Source organism: Corylus avellana, chromosome ca1 (assembly GCF_901000735.1).
Source record: "Corylus avellana chromosome ca1, CavTom2PMs-1.0".
In the NCBI taxonomy this organism is placed as follows: domain Eukaryota; kingdom Viridiplantae; phylum Streptophyta; class Magnoliopsida; order Fagales; family Betulaceae; genus Corylus; species Corylus avellana.
In genome coordinates this window covers 29,986,173-30,006,990 of record NC_081541.1, presented here as the reverse complement: position 1 = coordinate 30,006,990, position 20,818 = coordinate 29,986,173, and the positions used below count along the sequence as shown (strand labels likewise).

Here is a 20,818-nt window from a genome sequence, read left to right as displayed (position 1 = left end):
TTTTCCCTAATAATAATAATACAGTCATACAGTCAGAAGTCTTCCCAAACCCATTCATCTCAAGCATCTCATATTACAACCTAAAAGACCTAACAATAAACAACCATGAGAAGATGAATGGATTTAGTTTCACATTAGCAATCTAATCCTAATCAGCTCCCTTCATTTAAGTAATTTAATCTAATCAAATTCCTAAATTTAGGATAATCCAAATTTACTCTTAACATATAAGAACTCCACTAGCCTCCCAAATCGAGCAACAAGTCATATATTTTGTTGTTGTTGCACCACAAAAACAGATGTTCTACTATTAACATCTGATGAGGCAAGCAAGTCTCCAATAACCCCCAACTCTGAAAATTCACTCCATTCTGCCAGCCCTGACGTCTGCGGAGTCTCTACATCATTTCGTCTACCAACAATAATAAGGTTGTATTCCTTCACCATACACCGAATTATCAATGCAGTCTCAGGCCCATCTTTCACCACCTCCTCAATGTATATCATAGATTCATTACCCGTATTGTTAAGCTTAACATCCTTGAGTATCTCAGAGTCAAAAAAATATTCGTCCCAGTAGGCATCACCTTCATTGCGGGCGGAAACAAAGTGAACCACAGTGAGAGTAATTTTAGAGTTATTAGCCATGCGTTTGGCAAAAGTAAGTGCCTCTCGATCATCATTACCTCCAAAGAAGATCACTGCAATAGAATATGATGAATTTGATGAAACCATTGACTGGCCAAGATGACCACGATCAATCAGGATGCCAACAGAGCAGGGGGCTAGTTCAAGCACGTTACAATTTAAGGTCCTCATGGTACTGTCCTCTGATTCAACAACAGAACCATCAATTGACCATTTTCGGTGGAACGGCAATACTATGATGGATGTGAGTTTGTCCAATCCAAGGATGCAAATGTTGTCGTGCATGGACTTGAGTTGAGAGATTAATGTGAAGACGCTTACTGATACAGCACCTAGATTGTCTTGTTCAAAGTGATCGAAGGCAAGAATGATATTCTCAGAATATGAACTATTAGATACAGTCTTTTTCTGCATTTGGTGGGAGATAAAAATAGGAGTGGCCCGACCAATTAATTCGATAAGGTGAAGAACATAAATAGCAAGGGGTCTTTCTCTAGATGGGCACGAGAGTTCAAGTAGTTTGGTTATAGCACCAATATTATCTGGCTTGTGAATGCATGCTAGGATTCGAAGCTCTGCATTGCGTGTGGAATGCATTATATTTCTTTTCTGGTAACCAGCGTATTGCCTTGAAGGATCGTACAGGAACTTCACCGAGAGTGGCACAAAAATTGCAATCAATAAGATGTGTAAACATATCAATGCGAACATCTGGTCTGTTAGGAGCTACAAGTAAATAAAACAAAAATGTTAGAGAAAACCATCAGGTGACCTTGTTCAAGAAATCACGGTTTTTAACTATCACAGATTATGTGCTAGAAAATGTATTTTACAATATGGTATGATATATGTTTCAAGAAGATTAATATTTTTTCATTCTTAATTCTAGGACTTATGCTAAAAATACTCTATAACCATGAAATATCAACCCATCAAATTGTCAAAAAAAGATAATTTACTATAATGCTTTGTTCCTTTTCTTTACATCTACATTTTTATTTTTATTTAGGGTAAGTATTGTATGTTGAAATTAAGAAAGAGGGAAAGGAAAGAAAAATCCAACAGGCAATTTTGTTTCTGTTTTTTCTCTATGCTACCAATGTGAAAGCAATGATAAAGAGGATACAAAAATTAGCCAATCATTTCAATTTAAATCAAAGGCACCCATAGTGGAACCCAAAAGAGAAAGGCAATTACATTTTCTTGGAAAAGAAAGAGGGAGAAAAGATGGTTACCTCGATATCTCTATTGAACGTGTTGATAGAAAGTTGGACTACACCTTTGGAACTCAATAATAGAGCGAGTGCAAGTGCATCTTTTAAGTGCATTTTGGAGTACAAGGTAGGTACCAAACAAGCCACCATTTTTACCGCAAAAGTCAAAAAAATGATGGTTGCGGTGATTTTTAAGAGATTATTATCAAATTTGATTAGGCTGAAATCTGCCCTCATCGCACAAGTAGTCACGTAGAGTGGCAGAAACACATCTGAAGTGAAGCAGTTTAACTTGTTGACAATAGCTGATCCTAAAGGTGGTCCATCTGGTATTGCCAATCCCAGAATGACAGGCCCAAAGATTAGAGTCTGTTGAACAAAATGAGAAAACACGGCGGAGCCAAGGAAAACTACAATGATGGCATCAATGTACATGCCTTTGACAGGCCTGCCTTCCGGTGTCTGTCTGATTATCCAAAACATTGCTGGTCGAATTACAAATATATTGAAGATAATATAAATAATGAAAGCTCCGACATATATAGCGCTAATCGTATTACCAAATTCCTTGCTAATTCTAAAGAAGGAGGTCACGATAGTCATAATCACGCTTAACAAATCGGTTATCATTGCTGCAGAAAGGCTTAATCTGCCCAGCTCGGAATTCAGGATTTGGAGGTCTTCAAGAAGGCAAACGACAACGGGAAATGGAGTTACTGAATGTTGTATTGTCAAAAATAAAAGTAGAACTGCTTCTTGTTTATTTAGCGGCCACAATCTTTCAAGTTGTGTTTGGAGTAACAAGCAAATTATCAATGGGGACAATATGCATGCAACACCGGTAACCATGGCTTTTCTACCTGTTCTTTTTATCATTCCCAGATCCATTTTCACAGTACTCATAAAGAAGAAGAGTATGAAACTGAAGAGAGAAAACATATCTATTATTTCTTGACTTGCCAACGAGAAGAGAACTTTTTTGATTATACCGAACCGTCCCAAAAGAGACGGACTGAGGATTATGCCAACCTGGTTCACAAAAAACCAACACAATTGACTCCCCTCCCCTCAAGCGCAAACAATTTCAAACAAGGAAAACAAAGAGGAAGAGAGCATGCACGTACAAGAAGTTGTGTGGTGAACTTGGGTAGTCCATGACGCTTAAGAACGTAGTGGGCGGCTTGGTTGAGGGTGAAAATGATAACCATTTGCAGCTGAAGCAGTGGCAACGTAAACGGCAAACTCCCAGAACCAATGTAGTTCCACGAGCCGAATGAATCGATGCGGCCAGGCAACTGAGTGCATTCGATTATGGAGCTCCTGCCGCTTGTATTTACATATGTGATTGTATCTTCCACAGGCAGATCATTTCCTGCCATGCCTCTTTCTATTTTCTCACAGACAAAGTTGATGGAGAAGAAAAACTTAATTTTAATTTGTCAAATTAAAAACAATATTGGGAGAAACTATTTCTCAGAGTCACTATATATTGTGTTCTCAGAACGTACATGTGATTTATAAGTTGATCATCTTCTAGAAAAGGATCGGATCATCTTATGGTTGTAATCTTGTTAACATTCACCTTCTAATAATGGGTTTCTCTTAATATGGTTTTCAAGTACTATTGAAGATTATATATTGTCATCCCTTTCCAATGTTTATCTTATCTTTCGGGAATTAAGGTCAATAGGCGGTCAGCCTAGGTTGTTGGTTTCATCTGTAAACGTTGGTTTTATATATAGTCCTCTTTTTGTGGGACTACTTCAAATTTAAATGTAAAGTTTTACGTAATTAATTAGCATAAATAAATGCTAAAGAAAATGAGAATGAAGATTCAATAGATAAAATAATAAATTAAAGATATATTTTGATGAAAATAACTTTAGCACATAACCAATAAACATTTTATGCAAAGGTGGAACCATTTATTGTGACCATGATTGAATCCTTGTTACACATATTCTCTAGTTGATTTGAACTTGAAAAGATCTTGTTCCTATTTGTGGACCAAATGCACAATCAAAGCCAAGCGGATGGCCTTTGGTTTTCAAGCTAATGCACATCAAGGTTGACGCATCAGAGCACATCTCGAATTACGTTGACAAATAGAGTTTTTAAATTTAAAAATAATGTTTATTATTAAGTTTTTCCTAAAAGATTGTTTTGACTCTTTCTATAGTAAAACAATCAAAGAAATACGTTAGGAATTTTTTTACCAAATATATCGGCTTTTTATTTGACAAGACTTTTTAGGTACTAACAGTCTTTTTTAAGCTTACTAACGCAATCCTAAATAAGCTCTACCCTCAATTTCGCCGACATTAAAATTTGACAAGAAGCATGCATGTTGATGTGCAAAATCAACTTTTTAGGTGCTTGTCTAGCGTTTGATCAAAACTAGAGCTTCTCTTCTCCACTCCCTAAATTTGTAGATGCTAGCTCCCCATACTTCTTGTACATGAGAGAAATATACAAGTTATGTCTTTTAAAATAAAATCTATATTCTTTTGCATAAATTGTCCCCCTCATATTCCTCCTTTTCACTTGAAAATGAAATCAATATTCCATGCATAAAATCACTAACCAAAAAAAAAAAAATTGCATGCAATCCATCCATGTTGGATAGACTATGGAATGCAGCCAGCCCACATAGTTGTAGACCATCTATTCTTATGTCAGCATTGGGCCAAGTGTTTTAGCTAAGTGGGCTGAGGCCTGTAAAAGGAACAAGAGAGAAGCAACCTGGGCGATCTTTGAAGGCCCATAAAACGAACAGTAAAAAGGCCACAAAATAAAAATTAAGGCAAATCTAAAGGAAATTATTTTTTTTATTTTTTTCAATAGGCTTGCGGAAGTGGGAATCAAAAGGCTCTCCGATTCCATTATTCCTTTTTAACAACTGCCCTAATCTCTTAAAGAACTAGCTCAATCGGCTGGGACCACGCTTAATAAAACGAAGGTCATTAGTTGGAGTCTCATTCCTCCCTCTTGTGCAGACATATTTAAAAAAAAAAAAAAAAAAAGAAGCCAAAAACAAGAACAAGAAAACAACTGCCCTAATGGGTAACAAACTTTCACACGTGTGGAAAAGAGAGAATTAAACACAAGATCTTATTAGTGGCGGGTGGATGTCAGTGGAATAGATTTGATGCTTAAGTTAGTATAGTGTTTGAAAATGAAATATAAATGCACTATGTCGGAGTTTTAAACTTACGACCAAAAGTCTCTTTTACTTTACTTAAGCTTTCTTTTTATAGTATTCTTGATGTAACTACTTTTAGCATATGTTTAAGCCTAATCGTGGGGTTTCCCCATGATAGCCTAGGTATTAGGATGCTGCGTCCCTAAATTAGGAATGTATTTGATATAATTAGACATTTGATGGCCAACACTTCACCCTCAATATTGAAGGTCAAATGTATTCTCGATCAAGAGTACATATAAGATTCTCAATGCCCAAGTAGTTGGACAAGTCAGCCATAAGAATGACGAGATAATTGTTGGGAATAAAATTTATCTAGGGCCTACTCAAGAAATGGCACAAGCCTATTGCATGGGGATAACCACCCACTACATAAATTATAGAGGAATGATACAGCCCTAACTTGGGGCCAATTTTAGGCCAACTTTTTTCTTATTTTTTTATTTAAAAAAATAATAAAATTAAATTTTTTTTTTTTGAATCAATAATTTTTATTTTGGTCCTTCTTTTATTTGGTATTTTTATACCAAATAAAAGAAGGACTAAAATAAAAATTATTGCTTCAGAAACTTTTTAAATTTTAAATTTTTTTATTTTTTAAATTAAAAAATAAGGAAAAATTTCTGAAGCGAAATACAATTTTTATTTTTTTTTAAATACCCAAAAAAAAAATCAAAATAAAAATTATTGGTTCAAAAACTTTTTTACTTTTAATTTTATTACTTTTTAAATTAAAAAATAAGACAAATTAGCCCAAAATTAAACAAAATAGTTATGTCTTTAACGTTATCCTAAATTATAACTGCATCCAAGATCTTCCTATGAAAATGGGTACACACCCCCATAAGGACAGATCTCTATTCTCTCGACAAAATATATATATAAAACTCAAATCTCTCTCTATTTTTATACTTACGCTTATACTCGCCATGTTTACCTGAAAACTTCTTCATTAAGATTCTTTTAAAAAAAAAAAAAAAAAAGGACAAGATAAGGATGTAGTCATATTCAAACTTCATCACAGTCAAACCTGGATATTTTTATAATTAAGACTATTGAAAAGTAAAATAACAAAGGGAAAGGAAGACCATGCTGGCAAAGTCATGTGGACCGTCATGGGTGATCGTAATCTTCTATTTTGTACATCTGTCATGTTTGTAGGGTAGTGGCGTGGTTATCCAGGTGCAGGGCACCAAAACTTAATTTCAACTTCAAATAGCAAAATAGTTTCCAGTCTACCCTGTGAAACACGCTAACCAATTAGGGTTGTGAGAATGAGTTGAAAAGTAGGATATGGTCATCTTCATGAAAGGTGCCTTTTGTGGCCTAATTTGATGGGATATTCTCACTTTCCTTTGAGCATATCCTGCTTTTCTTACTTCACTTTTATAAAGAAAATTCATTTTCCAAAGGCAATAGTTTCATGAGAATGAAGTGATTCTTTTGTCTACTAAATCTGTTAGTGTCTTGATGTTGACAAGGTGGTAATAAGCTACAATATATGATTTCCTCACAATAGTTTCGAATTGTATATTGAATGATAATGGGGCAAGAAACCATTGGTTTTCTATTCAATTAAAACCAAAATGAGCAACAATTTTCTCATTAATTTTCAAATTTTGAGGTTGCATCCTTAATTAATGCTGTTTGACACTTGAGATGCATGGAAAAATAAATCTTTTAGCCATGGAAAGCATTTGCGGTATCAAAAATGGCATCTGGCGGTTTTAGATTCCCTCCCTTTCTCTTAGATCGACACTTCCGCCCTTTCTCTTAGGCTTTTAGGGATTCCCACCAATAAGTTGTTATTAACGTGGAGATTTTCTACCTCATTCTATTGGGAAGGGAAGCATGATGTGGGCATTTGGTTAGTTGAATTGGCAAAGAGAAAATTGGCTAAGAAGCATTACTCTTTCGGAAATTGTGTGCTTTGATGCTAACAGTTAACTAGGTTGTGGGTCGTCGGACTCTTAGGTCATCGGCTCGGTAATGACCCATGATTCTTCATACTTCTGGACATCAGTTGGCTTTTTGCTGGATTGGCACCAAAGAGGTCCGTCAGTATATATCGAGGCCCTCCATCAAGTATCATAATCATTCATTCTCCCAACACTCCGACTATCATCCGTATAACAGTTCTCATCCTTTAGAGATGTTAGATGGTACCAAAAATCCCTTATCATCTTAAAACCTACAAGACCCTATCATCATGCACTTGCAAGTTGTACCCAACCATATAGATAGGTCTAAGATGGAAATGTGGACACTTAATATACTAGATATCCACTCAATCGACTAGTTTAGGTCGAAACTAGGAATTTGAGGACCCATAATTTGGGCCGATTCTGTGAGGCCCAACTAGTCCATAAGAGTACGCGTGCCAAAACATCAACTGCTTAAAGAACGCTGAAAGTGTAGCACAACGATGTGGCCTTACCCTATCACTAGGTGCCATATATAAGGAGAGGACACTCAATCATTTTAAGTATCATCACACAAACATTCTCTCAATAATCGCTCTAGCTCGCATCCTCAAAGTAATTCTCATCATTTACCTTTATTAAATTAAGCATTGGAGAGTTCTCCCGGCTGCCAACTCAGGACAAATTTCGGACCATTTTATTCTTTCTTTCAAGCGTCCATTAAGAACTACATCGTAGGTTGTACCCAAAGAAAAAAAAAATGTCTACACAATCATTTTTATAAAGGCCCAAAGATTGATATCCATTTGTGTTGAGTGCTGCTTTACAAGATATGATAATGTTTAATATTTATCTAGAGTAATCATATACAAGAAGTTAAAAAGACTTTCAAAGCCGCCCATGTTCTCCTTTTTTGATCCTTTGTTTACTAGATAAGATGGGAAGTAGAAATCAGCCATCGTTATTGATCAAGAAGGTCCAAAACAATTAAAGATAAACAAACAAAAACTTTAATTAATTATCCCTCTCTGTCTCTGCCATCACCCCCTATAAATACCAAACCACATCAGCCAACCTCCTCAAACATCAATCAGAAACACAGACAAAAATGAAAATGAGGTTTTGGGTTTTGCCAATTCTCTCCTTATTGCTCTCCTCACTCCAAGAAGGCTCAGCTGAGCAGTGTGGAAGGCAAGCTGGTGGTGCTCTGTGCCCAGGTGGGCAGTGCTGCAGCCAGTTTGGCTGGTGTGGCACCACCAATGATTACTGCACCAACGGCTGCCAAAGCCAATGCACCGGCGGCGGAGGCGGAGGCGGCGGTGGCCGTGGAGACATTGGCAGTCTCATCTCAAGTTCTGCGTTTGATAATCTGCTCAAGCATCGCAATGATGGTGGCTGCCCTGCCAAGGGCTTCTACAACTATGATGCTTTCATAGCCGCTGCAAAGTCCTTTTCAGGCTTTGCTACCACTGGGGACACTGACACACGCAAAAGAGAGATTGCTGCTTTCTTAGGCCAAACATCCCATGAAACTACTGGTTTGTTCATACCTATGATGTTTAATATATTGTCGGCATAAACAAATTGTTACACAGATGAAATTGAATTAGATTTGTTTTGTACATGTAGGGGGATGGGCAAGTGCACCTGATGGCCCATTCTCTTGGGGATATTGCTATCTCAGGGAGCAAAACCCTGGATCATACTGTGCTTCGGATCCCAATTACCCTTGTGCTTCTGGCAGGCAATATTATGGCCGTGGTCCTATCCAACTTTCATGGTTAGTTAATTTACTATTAAAAATACCATTTATTATACTGCTATACGACTGTCGTATGACATAACAATGAAAATTAGTTATTGATTTTTTTTTTTACAGTGTTAACGTTAATCGGAAGGTTAATTTTCAATGTCACATCATCCAACTAGTTGTATAACGGTCTAATTAACAGAATCACAATAACTTAAGAGGCGGTTTTATTCATAAAAACGTATAATTTTGAGAGAATTTTTAAAATTTTGGAGATTACCGCCCTTAAATTATGCATCAGTTTGGCGTGTGATAGTCTAGTAAATAGCATTAGTTTTGCATGTTTGTTTGTACACTAAATAATTGTGGTGATGCAGGAACTACAACTATGGGAGGTGTGGAAAAGCCATAGGGGTGGATCTACTGAACAACCCGGACCTTGTAGCCACTGACCCGGTCATTTCATTTAAGACAGCACTCTGGTTTTGGATGACACCACAGTCACCAAAGCCATCCTGCCACAATGTCATCACAGGAAGATGGAACCCGTCTGAGGCCGACAAGTCGGCCGGTCGGAATCCCGGGTATGGTGCCATCACGAACATCATCAATGGCGGCCTCGAGTGTGGGAAAGGATGGAACGCTAAGGTGGAGGATCGAATCGGGTTCTATAAAAGGTACTGCGACATACTTGGTGTTGGCTATGGGAACAACCTTGACTGCTACAACCAGAGGTCTTTTGGGAATGGTCTCTTGGTGGACACAATGTAGGCCAATCGATGACTTTCTGGATATAGTTTCACTGATGGGAATAATGGTTCTTTGGTCAATGGGTGGTTGATCAAGGATTCGATTAGAGGATGTGTAAATTTTCTGCAATATATGCTTTTGTGAAATGAGAAATTAAGTAAAAATAAGTGGATTGCTGAAGTTATATTACTTGAAAGCCTTGTTATAGATTGGCAGCCCATTGAATCCCACATCGAAGAGGATGGATATAGTTGCACAAATGCCAGGACAACTCAAAGAGATAGCCTTATTTAATATATACTTAAAGAAGTCATATGTTAATATTTTCTTGCTGCAGTAGTACCTAAGTGGATCTTGGAATTAACAATCAAGCCGTCCTAATTGAGTTTATATAGGAAAAATGAAGTTCAAACCCTATTGAAAAGCAAAATTAACCGACGCTAGTTGCCAAAACGCGATCGAACGAGTTAAAATCTTGTTCAAACAAGACCTTGCGATGAAGCCTTCGGCCGAAAGAGCTTCGACCAGCTAGCAATCGAATGTCTCAAATTGTTATAAGATGCATCATATCGGTCAAACGAACATCAACCGAGGCTTTTCGGTACTATATTCGTATTTCTTTTGACGGTCCGTTTCAACATAATAAGTGAGAAATTGCAAGCAAAATAGACATGCAATTACAGTAAATCTCAATCTCATCTCCAGATGCCTTCTATTCTCGCACACCCTCTTTCTCCACAACTTCTATTTGTCATCTCTTTCTTCCTCAACTCTTCTAATTATATGAAAATATAAAAAATATCGGCAACTTTTTATACGAACCAAACATCAAAAAATATTTTATAAATCATTTTTAAGACTACAAACATACAATAAAAAAAATAGTTCTGTTTTTTTTTCAAAAAAAATATATATTTTTAACTTAAAATATTTTACGCCCAAATAAACTAGCAACATTTTTATTTAACCCACAGTCAAAATAAAAACCTTATTCTCCCTTTCTTGGACGAGAAAAACCACAAACATTAACAAGAGGGCCAGGGAGGAGGGCCCAGAGGCCCTTTGCTTTCTTCGGGTCTGGGGAGGAGAGGGGCCTTCAGTGGGCCGAATTAGTGAACACCAAGCCCAACTCAGGGTGAAATTTTTATTCGAGTGGACTGTTTCTTGTTTTTCTTTTTTTTTTTTTCTTTTTTTGTGTGTGTATAATTATCCAATTATAGTATTATACTCCTCACCAACCACTCTAAGAATAAACATTTATATCACGGTTTTGTCAATCTCAAGCACTTACTTCACATTTAAGAGCTTCTATAAATTCTTTGTTGAATTTAATATATATATATATATATATATATATATATATATATATATATATTGTGGTCCGCCTTTATTGTCCAACCAACACAAATAAAGGTTCATTTAGAATTGCGGTTTTAATAAGTGAGATTTTAAAAATTGTGTTTTTAAAATCGCTACTTTGTAAAATCGCAAAGGCGTTTAGTAAAACATGTTCAAAAAAAAAATTTTTATAAAATATTTGTTATGTAAAATCGTGATTTTGGTTTAAATTTTCCCTTTTTTTTCTTTTTTTTTTTTCAAATAAGCACATCTAGCCTACTTATAGAAATTACATTTTTTTTTCTATTTTAGATTAAGTATTTTTTAAATCGCAATGTCAAACGTTTTACATTTTACGACATCTTTTAAAAATTCAGACTATTCTTGCGAAATCACAATTCCAAACGCGCCCTAAATGACAATCAAATCCGAACACATAATAGAGTAGTCAGTAATTGGAAAATAAATGAAAAAGAAATGTAATCCTGAAATATAACTTGTTAAATTGGAAAATGCTCCAATTAAATTAGACATGGAATACAGACCCGTTTTAGTAGAGAAAAGACCAATTAATCTGTATCAAATTTAAGGAAAAGAATTATAAATGAGCCATTTATATATAGATAGAGTTTTCTCTAAATTGAGTCGGAGGAATTTTCTCAAACTCAATCTATAAAAATGACATGTATCCTTTGAACATGTAAAATGCACATGCTTTTTTAGTAACTGGGACAAAGTTGAAATAAATTTTATTAAAAACTCATCTCGCATGTTAATAAGAAGATTAGTCTCCAAGAGGTAGCTCAATCGGCTAGGACCACATTTAATGAAGTGGAGGTCACTAGTTCGAATCCCCCTCCCCCCTCTTGTGCGGACATGTCAAAAAAAAAAAAAAAAAAAAAAGATTAGATTTAGGAAATTTGCTTCAACCCAATTTGAAGGAAAACTCTACCCTTTATATATATATACCCATTTGATTAAATTACAAAACCAATCATTCCAAAACATATTTTATATATATATATAAATATGTCGTTTAACTATTTTTGTAAAAAATTACATTTTAAAATCGCAAACTCAAACGGACCAAAAATAGAGAGAAATGTTATTTAATATACTATTATATGACTGTCATACAACTGAGATAACATGATAATGCTTGATTTTTTTTTTTTCTTTTTCTTTTACAAGCCCTTACTGATCCAAATGTTAATTTTTATTAGCACGTCATCCTAACTGTATAGCATTCATATAACAGTCTATTAAATAGCAGTACTCTTAATCATATAATACTTTATTAAATAGCATTACTCTTAATTGTCCCACTGGCGGAATAATATGGCAATGTCCATAAGTTGTTGAATTTTTTGTTAACAATAGCTGATCCTAAGGTTAATGGGTACTACCATAATAGTTCAGTGGGAAGAGGTCGTATTACTCTAAATATAAATGATATATATTGCTGGTTTGATTTATAATATGACTTTACCACATAATGGCAAGGCTAATGTAAATAACATGCATCAATGAGCTAGGAATATTAGTCTAATTAACACATATTTCTCAAAGTAAGTTGAAATATGGTACAACAAAGAACAAATTCTTACTGATTTATGTATATATATATAGGAGGATCGAAAGATGCAGAAGATGACCCATACACTTGGAGATGTTGCAACTTGAAGGATGAAAACACAAAATCTTTTTTACAAACCTTTTTAATTTGTAAATACTATATATTTACAAACTTTTTTTTTCTTCTTTTAATTTTGAAAAATACTTAGAATATTACAACTTTTGCTATAAGATACTTAACTCGAAGTGGCAGCCATAATTTGGTAAGATGATTAAACTCTTAAACTTACGTGAATGGTGAAAAGTGAAATTGCTTAATCATTTCATGAACTATTGTCTACTATGTCAAGTTTGAAAGGAGTTTATAGTAGAAGTTACAGTGCCCTGATGAACACTCTTTAAATTTAGAACAATGGTATTTAGTAGATTGTTAGAGCATTCTTAGTGAAATCCTCAAATAATAATTAAATTTTGAGGAGAGAAGTTCACTTTTTCAAATTTGAAGAGTCATTTTTAAAATAAACTAAATAGTAAACTCTTTATATATTTATGTACTTTAGTTAGAGCTGAGCGTCGGTCGGTAATGTCGGTTTCGGTAGAAAATTTTTATTTTCGCCTTTCGAACCGATAATGTCGGTAAAGTCGCTTATTTCACCGACTTATTCCGTCAAATTTTATTTTATTTCGCATTTCGAACCAAATGCGGTCGGTAAAGTTGGTGTCGGTCAGAAGTCGATAAAGTCAATGTCGGTTATGTTGTTATGTGGAAAAGTGGCAAATTTATCGGTAAAGTCGGTTGGTAAAGTCGGTTCGGTTAAAAAACCTCTTCCGCCTACCAAATCGAAAAATTCGGAATAAAAAAAATCATGCCGCCTATTGTCCGCCATTTAGTCGGTGTCGGTCAAAAGTCGGTTAATCGGTAATTTGCTCAACCCGAACTTTAGTTAAATATTATTTGCTATTAGTTTTAGAGTATGTTGCATTAAAGTGAAGGGAGAGTGAGAGGAATTAACATTTAAAAAAAAAAAAAAAAGTAGGGAGTGGATTTTGGCTCTTCAAACGTGGGGTACTAAAAATAAAGAGGAGAATAGAAAGTTTGATGGAGTATGTTTTCTTGTAAATTAGCCCAAATTTGACCAAAAGTGGTATTCAGAAAGCCCATTGTGAATTAATGCTCTTATACGAGCCAGGGCTGTTATACAGCTTAATAATATAGCATTGAAAATCAGTCCTTACATCAACACTTCAAAAATTAATAATAATAATTAATTTTTACTATTATGCCATTACAATTGTACGATAGTCTTATAATTGTCTTTTACCTACCTTTTATATATTGTAATACCTTAAACATGCAAATTTTGTTCAAACATTATTGTCATGTGTACTAATAATTATGACAACTCAGGAACGTGAATTATGGGCAAACTGGAGAAGCCATAGGCGAGGATCCATTGGACGACCCAGTCATTTCATTCAAGACAGCACTCTGGGTGTGGATGACTCCGCAGTCAACAAAGCCACCGTGCCACGATGTCATCACCGGAAGTTGGAACGTGTCCGATGCTGACATCGGAGCCAACCAGTTTCCCGGCTATGGTATGGTGACAAACACCCTGATCAGCGGTGGCGTCGAGTGGGGAAAAGGTTGGAAGTAGAGTTTATGTGACCTTCTTGAAGTAGACTATATATGGTGACAACCTTGACTGCCACCACCAGATGCCTTTTGAGAGTGAGCTCTTGGTGGACACCGGACACCATGTAGCTCAATTGGTGCTCCTTGGATTTAAATGCAAACATTTAATTTCCTTGTAGCCTTGTGCTTAGTGGGTGATTAATGATCCTTTTGTAATCCAATAACTAGTATATCTCAATAGATTTTCAAGTCTAATAAGGATTAGATCTCCAATTGAGAGTCATAATCCTAGAAATTAAAGATCTAATCGTTCTCTCATGTAATCGGTAGTCTCTTGTTCTTCTATTCAAATGTATGGTGAATTATTATTTTTCTATAATACAGTTTACTATGTTTTGAATATTAAGGCTCCATCAAAATAACCATCAGATGTCACGTAGCTCATATCTTTTTCATGTGTATGGGTGGTTGATCATGGGTAAACCGTGAGGATGTGTAATTTCTTTTTCTTTTCTTTTTTTCTCCTTATTGTTTCTTTTGGTTGTTCCTTTTTGATGTGTATGCTTCTGTTGATTAGGCTCTTGTGAAATAAGAAAGCATCCCATTTGGAATTAGATTCCATGCAACAAGGCAGCCTCATGTGAAAGATTGTCTGAACCCTAGCGCGCAGTTCCTTGACGAAGTTATCCAACAACACTATCATGCCTTTTTTTTTTTTTTTAAACTTAGGGCCCTTTTGGTTTGAAGAATAGACCCCTGAAATAGAATGGCTATTTCTATGAAATATTCAGTCTTTTGTTTGGTAGGGGTCTATTCCTGGGAATAGTTAGTCCCATGAGAATGACTAATCTCATACACACAGGAATAGTTATTCATCTAAAAAAATGAGTGGAATAGATATTACTTATGGAATTGAATAGATTTTTCAAAAAACCCTTATTATTTTTTATTTTATTTTAACCCTAAAATTTGTTTTTTATAATTTAAAAAAAATTTAAAAATAAAAAAGGAAAAAGGAAAACCTAGAATTTAAGGGGTGGCCACTGGCAAGACCTGGGGATGGTCGCACCACCCCCAGAGCACCTTAGGGTGGACCCCCGAGGTGCCCTTGGGGTGGTGTGACCACCCCCAGTGGATTTGGAGGTGGCCTGGCCACCGCCAATAGCGACTAGGGAGGCCACGGCCACCCCCCATGACGTTTAGGGGTGGCCACAGCCTCCCCCGTGGCCATCGAAGGTGGCCAGGCCACCCCCAAATCCACTAGGGGTGGTGTGACCACCCCCAGGTCATGCTAGGGGTGGTCGGCCACTCTAATGAGGTTGTTGGCCATTCCTGCAATTTTAGGTTTTTGCCCTTTTTTAAAAAAAAAAATTAGGTTTTTTTTTTGAAAGAAGGGTGAGGTTTTTGGTAATTTTGGTTTAACTTCAATTAGAACACATATGTTGTTACCAAACTATGGAATAGGAATAACTATTTCATTCCATTTTCCTCTATTCTTGATAATAACTATTCATTTTCCTAACGGAATACTAAATTTGCGAATCAAACGAGTCCTTAGTATTGTGGTGTTGTGCTCAAATATGTCAACCCCACATATTGGGCCTTGGTTTGTCTTCTTCAGAGTTACAAAATCGATTACAGCTTTGCGGTCACAAATTTGTTGGTTTTTTTTTTTTTTTTTTTTTATACTTCCTACCTGTCTTCGATGGTATAGAAGCAATAAAGAGAAGCAGGAGGCTACAAAATGTCAAAAACTAAAAAAAAAAAACAAAAAACAAAAAACAAAGCAAAACAAAAAAAATTGATATGTGGTTTCTTTTTTTTTCTACCTTGCGATTCTTGGCTTACTCGTATTCATTACAAATTACCAAAGACGTACGGTCTTAATGGATGTCTATTTCTCTCTTCTCAATCACTATTCCTTAATGTGCAAGTGACTAAAGTTTGAGCTACCGTTGGATCGAACATATGTTTCACCATCGGAGCATCCTTATCATCACAATTTTTTACCCAAAGTAGCTGGTGTCCAAGTTATGGCAATTGTAGCCGCTGCCTGCCAAAGTTGCCAATGTCCATGTTCTAGCCATAACAGCCAATGTCAATCAGGGTTGTTGAAGTTCATGTTCCGTTCATGGAAGTAGATGTTCTAATTCATGTCATAAAAGTCATTGGTGGGTTTGTGGGGCATATTAGAACATAATTATTAGAGGATAAGAAGACCACACAAAAGTTCAATATCTATTATGCTTCGGTCCGTTTCAGCTGTTACCAAAGTCTATTCTACTTCATGTTCCAATAGTTACAAAAAATGAATAGTTTCAATTAATGTTTATTAAATACACGTGTAAGAATGACTTTATTTAAATGAATGAAGAGATATCCACCGTTGGTGGTGTGAGAGACAATTATAATCAAGAGTATCTTTTTGTTCTATTAATAGTAATGCAATAGGATAACTTCATTGCATGAAATCCATGTCCATCCAATTGTATCTTGAGTAGTGCTAGAAGTCTATTTTTTGTCCCTTTCAAAAATGATATACCTCTTAAAATTATCATTGGGCTTGTGATTGATCATCATTATTGAATTTTAATCAAATTGTAATTTTAAAAGCCATATCATTTTAAGAGAGACACATAAAAAAAACTTCTAAAATTGATCTTGTATCTTAAATCTACATGTATTAGAAAATGAACAAATTGCAGAGGATGGCACATAGTTGCCAAAACGCCAGGATATACAAGTCTAGGAGATAGGCTTACTATTTGCATTGACTGTGACATGATGTTTATATGTAATATAACTATAATTAATGAACAAACTTATATCTTGTTGCGGTAGTAACCATCTTAGCCCTTTTTTTCTTCATTTATAAACAAGATAAAAATACAGAGAACAGAGAATCAAGGGGATGCCAAGGAAAGTCAGTAGCAAGGCCACGGTCCTCAAACTCTTAAGATAGAGTAAATACAGTCGTAGTCCTACTGAAGCACACAATTTAAGTCATTTTCCGGAACTACAAACTTTTCCGGACGAGTAGTGCAATACTTCTCACCGGCTAGACTTGTTCCGAACAAGCTACCAAATGAGTCGAATGACCATCTCAGATCTCCTATAAACATCTCCTTGTCCAGAATTGTTCCAAACATGCATCTCGGATCTTCATGCTAAACGGCTCGTCCAGACCTGAACTGACCACCATTCCAATCAAAGCTCCCTCAACCCCTTCCTTTCTTTCTTCCTCCCACTAAACATTTTTTGAAATTGACAACCCATTTTGATCTAGTAAATGTTGAAATTGGAAAATATTCATGAAATAGACCTTTGAATAAGCTTCCCAACACAACAAAAAAAAATTCGTCCCATATTGGAATTTCAAAATATGACCGTTTTATTATGATGGACTTGCTTGAAACCTAACCTGCATCCTCCAACATGAGATAATTACAACATGACTATGAATAATAGTGATGCTATTCTTCACAGTATTCAAACTTCATACATCTTTTATTTACCTTCTCAAACTCAATCTCCATAAAAATATCATAAAAAGGATTAACTATTTCTTTCCCTTTAATTTTTTTTTTTTCCCACCATCATGCAAAAACCAACATCTAAATAATTATTAGGAGAACTTGATAGAATTTCCAATCTCAAGAAAATCAACAAAACTAATTTCCTCAAGACCCAACTAAGATACTTCACTCTTTGGAATTTTGTCAAACAAATGATAGACATCTTTCTCTTCAACAAAATTTTATGAGTCAACCGAAAGACTTACTTCCTCCAATGGATCCATTTTGTCAAAATATATATCATAGATTGGTGGAGATGCTCAATTGAAAAGTCTTCTTTATCAAATTTCATCTTCCTCCTCCACATGACATGGATTTGAGGCTTGCTAAGAGCAGTCAAGGTGAAGTACCCTTGACCTAGTGCATCAAGCCTTACCTACTTTTATTGAAATTGTGCCTCTTCAATGATACACTCGTCATCCTCCTCCAAACGACGCGGATTTGGTTGACTACAGCAACCGTTAGCACCACCCATGGCCGAAAAGTGATCGATGAGCACCTCAAGTTGTGTACCAATTTGATCTCCAAACCACTCCAACTGATCATCAAATCAATAAACTTGCTCCTCCAACATTGCGAACATGTCATGAATTGATCATCATGTGTTGCCTTTTTTTCTCTTATGCACGTCTGTTTAAGCCTCAATGTGCTCCTCTTCGTGCCATGATAAGAAAGAAATCTTGGGCTCTAATGCCAACTAATGCAACAAGACATAGTGGGTCGCAGAAGAAACAACAATAGATTAACAACTCTTCCCAAAATCAAAATCAAGAACAAGTCAAGGATTTGAGGAGAAAAAATAGATTGGAAATCACCCATAGAGTGTTTCTTATTGAAACTAATGAAAATTACACAGATTTGTTGGCCTGTGCCGTCCTTATTTAGTTTATGGGAAAATTACACTTTACCCCTCCAAAGTTTTGGGCAATTTGCAATTCGATTTTCAAAATTTTAATTTTGGCAATTCACCCCTCAAAGTTCCAAATTTTTGTAATTCAACCAATATTATCCCAAAATTTTCATATTTCCCCTCAATTTTATATTTTATTTTTATTTTTTATAAAATAAATAAATAAATAAAAACAAAAACAAAAAAATTTTAGGGGTACAAAAATTGCCAGATGGCCAAAGGGGTGGCTAAAAAAATTATGGGCAATATGGGAAGTCTTGAATACAATTAGTCAAATTGCAAAAATTTGAAACTTTGGGGAGGTGGATTGCCAAAATTGAAACTTTGGAGGTCGAATTGCAAATCGCTCCAAACTTTGAGGGGGTAAAATATAATTTTCCCTTAGTTTATATAGTAAATAGAATCGCAGCCCTACTAAAAGATACAATTACTAACTCGTTCAAACTAGCACAATAATGCTCCTCCTCCGAACTTGTTCCGAACAACCATCTTGGATTGGACGTAGTTTTCCTCCAAACTAGGTTGGATGAATTTCCTCCAATCTATTCTATAAAAATTTATGTGCTATTTTTCAAGTGAGAAATACATATTTTTTAAATAGTATGTGAGAAGCGCATGCTTCTTAAATAAAATTTATTTCAACTTCGTCCTTATAATTAAAAAAAAAATAAATAAATAAAAACGTGCTTCTCACATATGGAGGACACATGTCATTTTTATAGAATAGGTTGGAAGAATCCAAGGAAAACACTGTCTTCTCAAATCTCCATGCTAAACGACTTGTCCAAACCTTAATTGACTGCAATTCTGATCGAACCCCTTTCTAGTGTCCTCCTAGTAAATTCATCCAAACTTAATATCTCATTTTGACTTAATAAACGTTAAAATTGAAAAAATTTCATAAAATATGACTTTTTAAGCCTTTGAATAAGCTTTCAAATTCCAAAAGATTGCGTTCATACAATATTGGCATCTTAAGATATGACATTTTTATTATGACAACCTAGTAAATTAAAACCTGTCCCGCATCATTCATGCTCTAATATTACACCAGTAGATTCCACAGGAGTTGTTTGGTAAACACCATTTTACACCCAGATAATGTTCATATTTTGGTGGAAAAAATAAAAAATGAAAGTAAAGATTGGTATAGAAAAGTTAAAAAGTTGTATTGAAAAGTTAAAAAATTTTATTTTGTAGTGATTTTTTTATTTGAATAGTAGTAAAAAATAAATAATGTGATATAAAAAATGATAATGTTTTAATATTAATTTTTTTTGCAAAAATATGTGATTAGTATTTAAGGGATGGTGTTTAAACACCCTCTCAGGGAGCTCTTGCTCCCTTCTCCTTTCCCCTCCCCCCCCCTTATTCCCCTCTTCTTTCCTCCCCCTCCCCTTCTTGTTTTTTTCCTTTCTTTTTTTAGTTTATTTTTTTGGTTTTTTCGACCAGTTCAGTTGCTCCAGCCATCTATTTGCTTATGTTGTGCTGCCTCCATCCGTCCTCCACCGTGTTGTGCCGCTCTTCGCCTCTCCGAAATCAATTGGGCTTTTCGCCTCCCTCACCTCAGCTGTTGTAGTTGTTCGCTAGTTTTTTATTGTGTTTTTGTTGTTTTTTTTAATAAGTGTTTGATTTCTCCTTAGATCTACTTTCATGAGTGATCTTTGGAGTGAAGGTTTTTGTCATGGCCTTTGGGTCGAGGAGAATTAGTTTCAGTGTATGGGTTTTGCTCTTATGGCCGGAAAAATTAAAGTTGCGAAAATGGGCTAACTATGTATTAGATTGAGTCTGCCTAAAACAAATCTGTTCTATAACTGAAGTTTGGACATGGGTTAGCAGATGTTGAAGTCATAGATAGGACTTGATCGTAATATTTTATATTTGTTTCTATGACGTTGTAATCTCATAGCTTTGGCTATCATTTATCAGAGCTTTATGCTCTCTGATGTAAGGACTTTATGCTCTTGATCTTTTTTCAATGAATAAATATGAAAGATCCCCTAAAAAAACACCCTAGATGATCAATAGCCTTAAACTAACAAAGATTTCATTGTGATTTTCTTTTATTTAAATTGAAATATACAATAAAAAAGTCCGTACAAGTTTCCCCTACAACACCAACCCCCCAAAAAAAGTTCTAACATAGTAAATTAATAAAGAAATGCAACCGCAAAGTAGATAGTAAATTAAGCAACTCTCCAACACCAGATTCCTCAAGACCCCAACAAAACTAATTTCCTCAAGACCCAACTAAGATACTTCACTCTTTGGGATTTTGACAGACAAATGATAGACATC

General features: G+C 35.3%; 2 protein-coding genes across 2 annotated transcripts; one reads left to right on the top strand and one right to left on the bottom strand.

Moving 5' to 3' along the window:
• Positions 1–264: 264 nt before the first annotated feature.
• On the bottom strand, positions 265–3,241 carry LOC132169505 (cation/H(+) antiporter 4-like). The gene is made up of 4 exons (XM_059580536.1): positions 2,987–3,241; positions 2,723–2,891; positions 1,884–2,578; positions 265–1,374 (listed from the first exon to the last, which is right to left on the bottom strand). The coding sequence occupies exons 1-4, from the start codon at positions 3,239–3,241 to the stop codon at positions 265–267; spliced, it is 2,229 nt and encodes a 742-aa protein (XP_059436519.1).
• A 4,811-nt stretch (positions 3,242–8,052) lies between these two features.
• LOC132165047 (endochitinase 2) lies at positions 8,053–9,675 on the top strand. Its single transcript, XM_059575557.1, has 3 exons — positions 8,053–8,524; positions 8,616–8,766; positions 9,114–9,675. The coding sequence occupies exons 1-3, from the start codon at positions 8,095–8,097 to the stop codon at positions 9,505–9,507; spliced, it is 975 nt and encodes a 324-aa protein (XP_059431540.1). The 5' UTR covers positions 8,053–8,094; the 3' UTR covers positions 9,508–9,675.
• Positions 9,676–20,818: the final 11,143 nt, after the last annotated feature.

Excerpts from the sequence above, each read along its gene's own strand:
- LOC132169505 (XM_059580536.1), bottom strand. The coding sequence starts at position 3,241 with ATGGCAGGAAATGATCTGCCTGTGGAAGATACAATCACATATGTAAAT. Across the intron at positions 2,892-2,986 it reads AGTTCACCACACAACTTCTT|GTTGGCATAATCCTCAGTCC; the intron begins GTACGTGCATGC and ends TTTGTGAACCAG. Across the intron at positions 2,579-2,722 it reads GGGAATGATAAAAAGAACAG|TAACTCCATTTCCCGTTGTC; the intron begins GTAGAAAAGCCA and ends TACAACATTCAG.
- LOC132165047 (XM_059575557.1), top strand. The coding sequence starts at position 8,095 with ATGAAAATGAGGTTTTGGGTTTTGCCAATTCTCTCCTTATTGCTCTCC. Across the intron at positions 8,525-8,615 it reads AACATCCCATGAAACTACTG|GGGGATGGGCAAGTGCACCT; the intron begins GTTTGTTCATAC and ends TTGTACATGTAG. Across the intron at positions 8,767-9,113 it reads GGTCCTATCCAACTTTCATG|GAACTACAACTATGGGAGGT; the intron begins GTTAGTTAATTT and ends GTGGTGATGCAG.